This window comes from Lynx canadensis, chromosome A1, assembly GCF_007474595.2.
Source record: "Lynx canadensis isolate LIC74 chromosome A1, mLynCan4.pri.v2, whole genome shotgun sequence".
NCBI lineage: Eukaryota > Metazoa > Chordata > Mammalia > Carnivora > Felidae > Lynx > Lynx canadensis.
In genome coordinates this window covers 35,897,313-35,910,036 of record NC_044303.2, presented here as the reverse complement: position 1 = coordinate 35,910,036, position 12,724 = coordinate 35,897,313, and the positions used below count along the sequence as shown (strand labels likewise).

General features: G+C 38.0%; 1 protein-coding gene across 1 annotated transcript in view; it reads left to right on the top strand.

Annotated features, from left to right (window-relative positions):
- The window catches only part of DIAPH3 (diaphanous related formin 3), a 510,843-nt gene that overhangs the window by 179,573 nt on the left and 318,546 nt on the right, over positions 1-12,724 (top strand). Inside the window, 2 exon segments of the mRNA XM_030311865.1 lie at positions 3,296-3,604; positions 4,355-4,469. Of these exon segments, the coding sequence (XP_030167725.1) occupies positions 3,296-3,604; positions 4,355-4,469 (424 nt within the window).

Genomic DNA, 12,724 nt, shown 5'->3' with positions numbered 1-12,724 from the left:
AAATGTCATCAATTTTTACTAATTAATCTTCTTCCTTATGTTTCATGTGGGTTTTGTTCCTAACGTCATACGTTTCATATGTAATCATAAAGGGTGAGAAAGACTTTTACTCTTAGATTTGTCATTCATCACTGATCTTTATCCCACTACAGGAAATTATTGCTCAAGCTATTTATTTTTCAAAACCTTCAGCCTATGGGTACCTTGCAGTGAAAGATAACCTCTAGCTGAATGAGAACATTTTCTGATAATTTTTCAATTTCCAAAAGTAAACAGATTTAAAACATGACAAAAAAGAGAGCAAATCTGGATTATGAAGCAGATAGCTCACATACACCCTCTACACATAAAACATTTAGATAGCAAGAAATACATCATCTGCATGTTTTAAATGGATGACAGTAAGGAGGTAGAATATTCATAGCTAAATTTCTTCATGCAGATTTACATATAGGATGATGAGTAGTAAGTATAGTTTTGCTATTTTCTTTTCATCCTAATTTATGGTTATATCGAAATAGTCTCAGATGTACCATTTCCTATATGATATGCTATTTCCTATATTATTGGCTATTTTGTTTTCTCTTAAATACTTAGTGGGTAATTTTGTTATGGAGGCTATAAGAAGAAACCCTAAGAGATAGCTATCTCTTAAGTGTTCAATTTTAGGGGGAAAAAAAGCTCTTATCTGTAAGAAAATCACTCTCAACGATCTTTCTTTAGTGTTTAAGAAGGAAGTACAATTTATTGAAACTTTTCCTCTTTCTTGTGTGGCTCCTTGTCTCTCATACTAAAAAGTAACATTTGATTGTGTTTTACATTTCAGATTGAGTTATAGACCATGGCTGAGATTCTTAGGTCCAGTTTCTCCTTGTCTGGGCCAATATGAATTTTAAAAATATTTCTTTTTCATTTCTTCTAGTTTAAGGATTACTTGTAAATCCAATCTAAAGAATTCCTGTTTATACAAAAAGAAAATATCTGCCATCTTTGGGCATGTTACTGCTGCCTGTGTTTTATATTAAGATGGGAATAAATTGTTTTAAAATGAGATTAACTCCAGCAATCTCCTATATTTTTTCAAAATGTGGACAAGGTGACTATTTATGGCTGTCAGAAGCAAGCCAACAGCTTAGACACTTAGTATTGGCAGCCATGTTAATTTTTGAAGAATAACTGGGTATTTCTTTTTCCGAGAGATTAGTCGTGTATTTCTCATGAAATGTAATCATTTGTCTTAAGATCCTTTGCTTTGCTCAAAGCTATACTGATTATGAAGAGTCTGAATAAAATATATTCTGTGTGATTTTATTCCTTTATTCACGTAACAGCCAAGTATTGTCGGGTGCTGGGGATATAACGGTGAGCAGGTTGATCACAGGATAATCTGGCTTCATGAACAATATATTTAAGTCAACCATGCTACATCGAAGGAATTAGTATAGAAGAGAAATGCAGCCATATCTTTAAGGCATTAATAGTTAACTATAACATGTGTATTGAATGTGAGTATAAAATACCTACACCTCCTTAACATTCAGAGGGCACTACTATCCATGTTAACGGCAATGCAGCATAATGCTGAATTGATTCTTCTTTATAATTAATGTTTTTGTTAAGACATGTTCTTTGATTTGTGGTTTCAACTTCTTTTATAACACTTTTTTCTTTGTGCTGATCTCATGTGTCAACTTTAGGCTTTAATACATGATCTATTTTTTATAATTGTGCCATAAAACTTTTAAAATGATTTATTAATGTTTATTAAATGCCCCCACTTGCAGGTGTGTGTGTGTGTGTGTGTGAGAGAGAGAGAGAATTGAAATCAGTGATTATAGGAAAATAATCATATCACAAAACATTAACTCAGATCTTCTTTAAAATAATCAAAAAGTGTATATTCTTACCATGCCATTGAAACATAAGGCCAGAAGTGACCAGTGGCCACATTTTGCCCTTTTTCTCTCCTGATTTTGCTTTGCTTTTTTGTGACATTTGATACTGTAGAATAGCCCGTTATCCCCCCTCCCTCACTGTCTTCACTTCACTGTGATTCATGAACCTGCGCTTGTCTGTTTTTTTCTCTTATCTTTAATTCATTCATCCAACATGTATGTATTTCTTCAATGGCTGTCATTTGCCAGCTGCTGCTTTAGGTGCTGGGAAAGAGTAGTAAATTATACAGACTTAGTAACTGCCCTCATGGAGCTTATAATGTATCAGAGAGATAAATGCTAATGATTTCTTAAGCATTTGACACTTTGATAATAATGGCAATCAAAGAGAAGCACAAAGTGCTATCTGTGTAAAAGGAGTGGTCAGATGAGGCTTTCCTGAGGAAAGGACTTGCTAGCTAAGATTGAAAGGATCTACAGGAGGTAACCACATGCCAAGAAAGTTCCAGGCAGAAGGGATTGCATGTGCAAGGGCCCTGAGAAAGGTATGTGGTTGGCAAATATGTGAAATTGTACATGACAGCCACTTGAAAGGCCAGTTCACAAGGATCATGATGTGCCCTGCAGGTCGTCCTTAGGAATTTCTGATTTTTTTTCCTCAAGATAAAGGCATGATGTGACAATGCTATTTAAGTCTCTCTGGGTCATCTTCTTGTTTTGCTTCTCGTTTAAATGCCAGTATTCCATAGAATTCTGTACATAGACTTTATGCTACATACTCTGTACATACTCTGGGTGAACTTACCTATTCTCAGTAAGTTGAACTATCACCTAGAAACGGCTGTTTCAAATCTTCTAGACCCACGTACCCATTTCCTCCCAGGACATCTCCACCTGGATGGCCATAACTACCAAAATAGGAAATAATATTTCTGGCAATTACAATTCTATGAAAACAAAAGCTAAATTCTTTTTTTTTTTTTTTTTTTTTTAAATTTTTTTTTTCAACGTTTTTATTTATTTTTTTGGGACAGAGAGAGACAGAGCATGAACGGGGGAGGGGCAGAGAGAGAGGGAGACACAGAATCGGAAACAGGCTCCAGGCTCCGAGCCATCAGCCCAGAGCCCGACGCGGGGCTCGAACTCACGGACCGCGAGATCGTGACCTGGCTGAAGTCGGACGCTCAACCGACTGCGCCACCCAGGCGCCCCAAAAGCTAAATTCTTGAATTGGAAAAAGAAAAAAACTATTGGGATTGTGTTTTTTTAGGTCAAGCCATGTGAAATTGCTCATCCTGAATTGTCTTTGGTGTAAAGTAATTTTTGAGGCAAGTGTACTTTGACATGTTTGGTAGATGTTTTTAGTCATATTTCTTTTCTTTTTTTCCCTTCCCCTCTAGTTTGGTGCCTTGCCTGCAGAAACAAGTAACTCTTCGCCACTGGCAGAAGAAAATGGATCCGGCCTCCCAGCACTTGCTCCTTCCCTGCCGTTGCCCTCCTGTGGAGGAGTGCCTCCTCCCCCTCCTCCCCCACCCCCTCCTCCCCTTCCAGGAATGCCCTTGCCCTTTGGTGGTCCTGTGCCTCCACCGCCTCCCCTGGGATTTCTCAGTAGGCGAAACTCTCCTCCTCCACCAACCCTACCTTTTGGGTTAAAACCAAAGAAAGAATTTAAGCCCGAAACCAGCATGAGAAGATTGAATTGGTTAAAGGTAAAACAAATAAATGGAAGAGACACACTGTCGCCTAGATAAAAATTTAACTTTATATTTAATTTCCAGTGGAAATCCTAATCAGAGTGTCATTCAGTAGATAAGCGTTATTTGAATTAAATAAAAGTATTGAAACAAAGCCCTTTTCTCTCGACTGAGGCTTTCTGGTTTAGAAATTTGGTGAGAGTTGATGGTTGTTACAATGGGATTTGGTTTGTGATTAAGCTGATAATTCAACATTATCATCATTGAACATGAAGTGTTTCTCACAAGAACAAAAATAAGTTAGTGTTCGTATGAACTTATCTATGTTGATAGCCATTGGAAAAATTAATACATGTTGTCAAAAGTTGGTAATTAGGACACAGAAATCCTGAATCCTGGAGATAGATGGTTTCATGGTCACATAACCTTGGGAAATGACGTGTGATATATCCTGCACTTGAATTATTGCCGTGCACATGAGTCGTATTCAAGACCCTGAGAGGTATAATTAAGAAAGAACAAGTTTTATTTCACTCTGCTTCAAACCATCAACTATCTGATAGTGGAAACTTTTTTTTTTTTTTTTAATAAAACCTTAGCTTCCGGAGGAACTTGTATTTTATTGCACACACTTTGGGGAAAAATATTAAGGGATTACTTCATAAACATCTGCTGGCAGCTATGGGACATTGGGTCTGAACGTAGTGATTGTGTGGGGACAGATGAAACACCCAACTATTTATGAATCTATCTCTCTGATTGCAGATCAGACCTCATGAAATGACTGAAAACTGTTTCTGGATTAAAGCAAATGAAAATAAGTATGAAAATGTGGATTTGCTTTGTAAACTTGAGAATACGTTTTGTTGCCAACAAAAAGGTAAGTTGAACATCATGCTTATTTGCTTATTTTAATATCATGCTTATTTTAATATGTTAACATTGCCACTTTTTCTGTATTAACTTTTACAGAGCATTGTTTGAAGAGTCCTATATGTGATATTTTTACTTCATTAGTGGGTAAATAAATTAATGGGAAAAAATTTTAAAATACCAATTTTTTTGTGAGTATAGGATAAGCAGTCTTGAAAATGCAAGTGGTTAATACATAACTTTGTCAAATTTTTGGTATGATATCTTTTTTGAAGATGTTCTTAATTGGGTTTTCATAAAGGAGGATATTTTCAGAGAGAACTTTGGCATGAGAATTCCTTTGAGTCAATGGGAAATAGAAAAACAAACAGAATGTGAGCCTTCTTCTAGCCAGCACTTTACCACCCTTTAATATTACTATGACAGTCACAATAATTAGTATGAGTCACATGGGATAGAAATACCAAATTTATAGAGTACCTTGAAAGCTTAAAATAGAAGTACATGAGTAGGTTATATGAACTTTTTATTAAAAGCAATTAGTGTTCATTTCCGAATTGTTTCATGATAGCTTTTACCTGCTTGGTGTGATGATGATGAATATTTTTAAATAATTTTATTCAAACATTGTTCTTATCTGAAAATTGGGTTTCTACTGTATATGTTTCAGGGTTGATATTGACTTAAGCTAGTAGGTTAATTTTTAAGTTATGTAATGCTTACATTTTAGGTCTATGTTACAAGCTACTTGGATCAGTGATTACATTTTAATTTTCAAGAAGGAACCCTTTTCACCATAGACCTATGCCACTTAGAACCCTGGGCTCATTGAACACAGAGAGCTGTAGAAGAGAGATTTTACTCCAGCTGGAGATGGGAAGGGTTGCTATATACAGGGAAGAATTAACTTCTTAAAATACCTACTACGTATTAGGCGATATGCTGTATATCTGATTTAACTTGACAGTCGCAGCAATGAAAGTATTTTGGCAGATACCCCTCCCACCCCAAATCATTTGCATTCCTTTGAAATGCTTTGTAAAATATAACTGTAAATTAGAATCTCTTTCTAAAAAGTAAGTTAGACCTCTAAAAGGTAATTGTAAATTAAGGTGGCTTTCCAGAATTTGTGCTAAATCCAAAGCCTTCAGCAGATATTTTTGGGCACTGTTCGTGACTAAAATAGTAAAAATGATATATTTTGATCTTTGAAAACAGGGGGAATTTTCTCAGCAAGCTTATCCTAGGAAAACTTGTGAAGTAAGCAGATCTTAATTTTACCTTTTGATTATGGAGAATGAAAATTTTCTTTGAATAAGATTAGTACACTCTTCAGGCAATCAAGGAAAATATATGGCAGTTAAAATGTGTATTTACATGTAAAACACTTCAGAATTTCAGATTTCATAATCTGGAATTGATTAGTTTTCCCTTTGCTTTCCTAGTAGGGTACAAACGGTGGTACCTTAAAGCTATTTAAGTAATACTGCCATCCAGCTACTGTCTCTCTCTTTTTTTTTTCCTCTTTACTCTGATTACTTTCTTAATTAATGAGGCTCAAAAGGGAAACTTGTTAGCATGTCTTTAATTTAGCTGTAGTGTTAGCCCTAAATGAAATAATTGGACCTTTAAAAAATTCTTAAGTCATCTAACTTTAGCCTTGAGATTCAAGGTTGAAAAAAAACAACAATGTATTTGCTCAATCAAGTATTAGTTATGAAGTTTAAGGTGAGGAAATGGTGATCCTTGTCTGAGTATTCCGTACTTCTATCTGTCTCTGCCTTTGTACGTGCCGTCCCCTCTGTCCAGAGTCTCTCATTTGACTTACAGACTGGCAGAGGCCCACGACTTCTCTTGTCTCAGCTCAACTGCTACCTTCTTTCTTCTGTGACAGTGGATGATACCTCCATGGTGATCAGAAAAGATGGGGATGCCCGAGGTTGTCATCCTGGGCAATGCCAATCTTTCACAATGCCAATAGGAAACAAGCTGTGAAGGTGACTATTTTTTGATCTGGATTTTAAAGAATAATTCCTGGAAAACATTATTCAGGGAGCCTTAAGAATACATTTTAGCATTACCAGTAGTTAAGTATTTTATTGGAAAACAAAATTGCTGCTTTCAGAAAAGCAGGATTTCCTATAGATACTTTGTAGAGAAGATCAGAAAGGAAGGCAAGAGGAAGGTATCTGAAAAGCTTACCGGAGACCAAGGGGTGGTGGTGGAGTGGACACGTTGCTCCTTGTCTCTTTATTTGTGGCCTGGCCACTGAGGCAGTAGGTCCAAATCTTCACTTCTGCCTTTCTTCTTTCTCCCATGACTCCAAAGGTTACTTTAACTCCAGTTTTTAATTTCTGCAGAATTCAAAATTGAACCTAGTCACGAATTATTCAGTCCATGGTGGCGATACAGTGACTCTCTGCTCCTTAGCCAGCAGGGGGAGGTAGAGGCATCGCCTCCTGGTTGATTTTCCATCATTGGTTCTTGTCAGGACTTGGAAGGGAAGGACACAGGATTCCCATTACTGGGTTTTTAGGGAAATAATGTATCTGTTTTTCATTGCAGTAATTCTTTTGTCTAAGAACCAGGGCATTTTGTGACAATATGGATGGACCTCTAGGTCATTATGCTAAGTGAAATCAATCAGGTGGGGAAAGACAAATACTGTATGATTTCTCTTATATGTGGAATCCAAAACAATGAAAAAAGCAAACCAAGCTCATAGATAGAACAGAATGGTGGTTGCCAGAGATGGGGGTGGGGGAAATGGGGAGGAGGGGTAGAAATTTATTACATAAACAAAAAACCCAGAGCTATTTCTCTGATTACAAAGGTGGATGTTCCATCCCAGGAATTTAAAATGGTAAAGGCCAATCATTGGTGTCCCCTAAACATTTGAAATAGGTGGAAGGAAAAATAAGAAACTGAATTTCATAATTTACCCTCTAATTCTACCTATTCTAATCACATACTCTGTATTTTTTGTTATTATGTCCCCCCCGCCTTACGGAAGACGCTGCTTTGGGTTTTACTGACTTTGAAGTTAAGATGATTGGGTTTTAGTGGTCTTATACCCTGAAAGTTGGAAAAGGAAGAGGGCCTAACAATACCAGTGGAGCACCTGTGGTTGTACCACTCCCTGAGCTGGGCCGTCTTCATGTGACCTTGTTTAAATCATGACCACATCTCTGCTGAGATTTTTCTCCTGCCCAACGATGCTAAGTCCCCAGAATACCACCCTGCCCCACTTGCTGGTAGACATAGCAAGATATTCTAGGCATGAGCTTGGATATTTTGTCTTTACTCATGTTATTCTTTATTATATCTTTTTTTCCCTCCCAGTTAAATTTGTATTTTAAACTAACTTCCCTGTTACGTCTAGACATTGCTTTATTAGGAAAGTGCCCGTGTCCTGTCTTAAGGAGTACAGGAAACTCAGCCTCTTCCTACGAAATCAGTATGTTTCCTTGATCCGTTGTATCATTTTTTTCTTTGATTCCTTTATTTGGCTATCAAGTATCGCTTTGGTTTCCTTGCCTTTCTCAGTTCTAACCTGTCTAAATTTTTGAGTTACATCTCAGCTTTCCATATTTTAAATTCTTCTGAAAATAACATGTAGGCATTTTTCCTGGCCGTATTTTTCTTTTTCTCATTCTCCCTCATTCCTTTCTCCTGTGTTTGGCTGTCACTGTTCAAGGCAGCCAATATTTATTGGCTGTGCACTGTATGTTAGGCCTTGTGTTTGGCACTGGGGACACTGTAGAGAGAAAGCAGTTGTGTGCACGTCCACGTGTTGTTTTCTCAACCCCAGTGAAACTCCATCAAGCTCTCAGTCAAGTTGAAGCACAAGAATGAGGAGTGGAACAACAGATTCTGATTTTTGATTCACAAAGGAAGATTGCCATGTTTTACTGTCTTGGGCTCCTGTTAAGATTTAACAAGGTTATAAAAGAAAAGTGTTTATATATCTCTTTGAGGTTTAATCACAATATTCATATATTGAACATTTGGTATCATCAAAATAATGCTAATGATCTGTGTATTTTTTTACCAGATTGGAAGCATCTGCTGGTTAATTTTTACAGGCTGTTGGAAAATGGATTAAAGTATACTAACAGGTTATTGGTGTTGGATTTATCAACTAAAATTAATATTAATTACTTTCATTATTCACAAACTGTTAACTTAATAGGGATTAAAGGGTTTTCTGAAAGTATATGAATAGTCTAATTCACTTAGACTGATTTATGATAAAAATGTGATTCCACAATTGTTAGCTTTCTGAAGTAATCACATTTTAGAACAGGTGCATCATATTTGCCAGATAGGGCCAATAAACTGGTTTAGAAATAATTTATCAACTGAGCAGTTATGGCATATGGAAACAGTTAATGGATTATGTACTTACAAACAAATCAAGCCAAGATTTCTGACATCATAGTTCAGTGGACAAAGTATTGGGGTAGGGAGTGATAAACCATGGATTATCTCAGGGACTTGGCTGTGTTCAGGATGTCGCTTTGTATTTGAAACACAATTTATTCCTCTGTCTGAAAAAAAGTGTATTAAAAAAATCCTAAACTACCTACATTAAGATGAATAATATAATTTATAGTAGAGAAATGTTTTTTCATGAATGTGTGTTAATAAAGAGATGACGAATGCACCATATCTTAAAGGTTTCTGAAAAGACATTTGGCAAACACTTGTTTGGAAAGATGGAGGAGGAAATCAGTGATGAATTAAATATTTCCCTAGGGATTTATCCTTTGGTTCTTGTCTGTGTCTGAATCTGAAAAGAACTAAAGACTTAAGGAAATGATAGGGCCTGTCAGGAATGTCTTGTTTCACCCTTAGAAAGTATCTTTTTGTTACCAATTATTTGTATTTTGTGTTGGGTTGCGGAAGAAACAGAAATTTATTCTGAAAGGTTTAAAGAAACAGAACTTAGAGAAAAGGGCTGAAGAGAGTAGGTTTGTTTATTAGCCTGGAGCTACAGGCGACTTTCAAGTCCCAGAATGCTTCAGTTACATGCTTAGTTATACCATGTATCTTTGGCACGGTGTGATGGGAATTCTAAAAGTCCCTGTAACTGGGCACATTTCTTGTATGTTGTACAACTGCTATAAACAAAAAGGGAGGAAGCTTAGACGTGTGTGCAGGGGTTGGAGTGCCCCTAAACATAGCTCCTCTCCCCTTTTCCCCCCTCTTTCTTTTCCTTCTAACAGTGGAGAGAGGGATGATACTGGGGAGCATTTGGATTCACCAGGAGTCCCTGGACGAGTGGTAGATGGGGGTAAACTGTGTTCCTTGTAGATTACAAGGTCACTTTGGTGTTTTAATTCTTGGAGTTTTCAGTGGTGCACCTGTAGCTGTCCTCCCTTGACAACATTGTAAGATGGTTTATGGTACTCACACATTTTTTTCTCTCTCAGGATTTCTCTTTCATTTCCTGTATCTTCTTACTCCCGTTTACCAGGGAATCTCTTATTGCCCTGTGGTTGTCCAAAGTACATTGCCCCATTTCAGGCAGTTATTCTTTGTCTTGTCTGCATTATGTTCTAGCAGCCGTCAAGGCTCCCACTCATAATTAGCGTGCAGTATTATTCACCTGAAAATATAAATGAGAGTCATCTTTCTGAATGCACTCTTTGAATCTTAATATATTTATACACCTGGCTGGTCACTACCCTCTTCTCCCCCTCTGCCCCACTCCTCAGTGTCCCTCAGGCCCACCTTCACATACACTTGCCAGTCTCAGAAGAAATAGGATCACATGCAGTTAGTATTGCAATGATGCCATCCCTGTAGCACAAGAAGAGCGTGGGGTCATGGTAGGAGAGTCCTAGGAGAGGGAGGAGGCTTCTTTCTGGATTATATGCTCTGGAAGCTGGATAATAAATAAAGAAGATAGTAACTTCTTTTGTAACAGGCAAAAAAGAACCTTTATGAAAATAACTTTTTTAATCTTGAATTTCTAAAGTTAGGTTTTGAGGTAGTTATAGATTTGTGTTTAGGTAAAGCTGGGTGTGTTTTGTCCTTCAAGGTTAAATCATTTAGTCACAGATTAGGACTTGTACCATGTTGTGCATTTAACTCAAGCATTCACACATGTCTTGGCATCTGAGGAACCCACCAGGTTAGAAACCGTTGGTATCACATCCCTCCCTCGTCTAAGTACTTGTCTGTGTCTTAAAAGGATGGCTATTTCTGAGTCAGACACGCTCTAGTCCAGGAGTTCTTAACTTGGATTAACTTGGGTCTTTGAACTTGAATAAAAACAAAACAAAGCAGAATGTTACTTTCTCTTACCTGTAACTGAAATTTAGCTTTTCCTTCATTTATAAATATAGGCAACAAACACGCACCTAAACCATTTCTACCTGTGAAGATTATATATACTTTTTATATCCCATCAGAATTATTTCAGATACGTTAAATATCACTGAAACTCATCACTACTTCAAAATTTGGGTGGTTGTGAGCCTGCAGCTAGATCTTGTTATTCAGGACATTAATTAAGAAATGGATTTTGTCAGTTGGGTCCTCCAAAAGCCGATGCTGAGATGTTGGGGTGCAGGCGTTTTTAGGGGGTGTGCAGTGGGTAACGCGTGTGAAAGGTACAAGGTGGGGGAAGCAGGACCGGGTAGGAAGAACCTCAGGCCCTGATGTCATAGGACACATTCTCAGCCACCCTAATGTGTGTGTGTTGGGGGGGGGGGTGCGGGGGGAAGCTCTGGAACAGAGGATCTGTTAGGGAAGTCCTGGGATGGGCCCCGGTAGCCAGGCCCAGCGCTCCTGCCGTGCTCAGCCATCAGCTGGGAGCTGCCCAGGAATGGTGTGGTGGCCTGGGCTTGGGACTCAGGAGCATCCTGAGGGTGGTGACAGCTTGGACCTGACCAGCCACGTGCACTCCTTGCAAGTGAGGGGGGACATTTTTCCTAAAGGGAGATCTTAGCAGTGCACGTCCATGGCTGCCATGCATGTATTTTGCTAGTCACAGACTAGTATTTAATGCATTTTGGTAGCTGCATTTGAGTATCATTTACTTCCTCTGAAATCCTATGTATTATCTTTTCTGCACTTAAGAATTTTCTGAGAAGCTGTCTATCCCTCTGACTGCCGGTGGGGTCCATGGCAACAAAGGTTATGAAGCCTGCTGTAGCCTTTCTGCCTTGTGCAGTGCTGGGCATGAGGCGAAGGTCAGGAGCCTCGGCCTGGCCTTGACTGCTGCCTGTTCACATATATGCACATTTTTGTTTGCTTGCTTAGTTTTATTTTGTTTTAATTCAAGGGGCCACTACATGATTTGTCATGAGATACTTAACTAGGAATACCTTTTTACTGTGACTGGAACATTAGGTCGTCTGTTTTTGGATCCACTTTTTTAACAGACTACTGAAATGCATTTGTTAATAAAAGCATATGTCGAATCTGGCACAAGTACAAAACCCCCTAATTAGACAATAATAAAACAACAGTGTTGATAATGTCTTTTTGTTTTGTTTTGTTTTTTTAGCAGTTGTGTTTATCTCCTATCATTTTATTTGTTCCCCAAAACAATCCTGTGGAAGAACTAAGGCAAATATTGTATATGTGTTATATGTAAGAAAAAGTTACACTCTTCATGTGAAGTTGAGCTAAAAGGAGCTGCCACTCTGAATGGAATACAGATCTGAGCTATGCCATGCTGCTTCTCTGATTAAAAGAAATCCTATTATGTTTTATTTAAAGTGCTCTTCTTTGATTTAAAATAATTTCCCTCTCATCTCCCGCCACCTTACTGCTGCCCCCCAGCAGTTCACCCTCATCCCACAATTTATATTAAAGGCTTTAAAAACTTGCCATTTTTTATTAAGACCATCTTTCATCATTTGGTCCCTCTATTCACTTCTGTAAGTATTTGAGCTGTAAATACTAACGCCATGCTGTGGCGTGTACAGGAGGGGAGAGGGACCGTGGAGTACCCCCCACAAGCGTGTGACCCCGGCTTTTGCAGCTGTAGTTCTTTATAAAATGGGGGAGAAGATACCCATCTCACAAGGTTATTGTGAGGATTAGATAATAAAGTTTTTAAAGCATCTTTTGCAATGCCCGGCTCATTGTCGTCGTTCAGGAATTGTTAGCTGAACTTAAATTTTGAGAATGCAGGCTTGTTTCCACTTGCAAAATTTTGTGTACCTTGTGTGAATCTTGCATATGAGCTGGCCAGCTTTAGCCCCACTTGCAAATGAAGCCTTTCAAACCATTGAACTGCTGTGT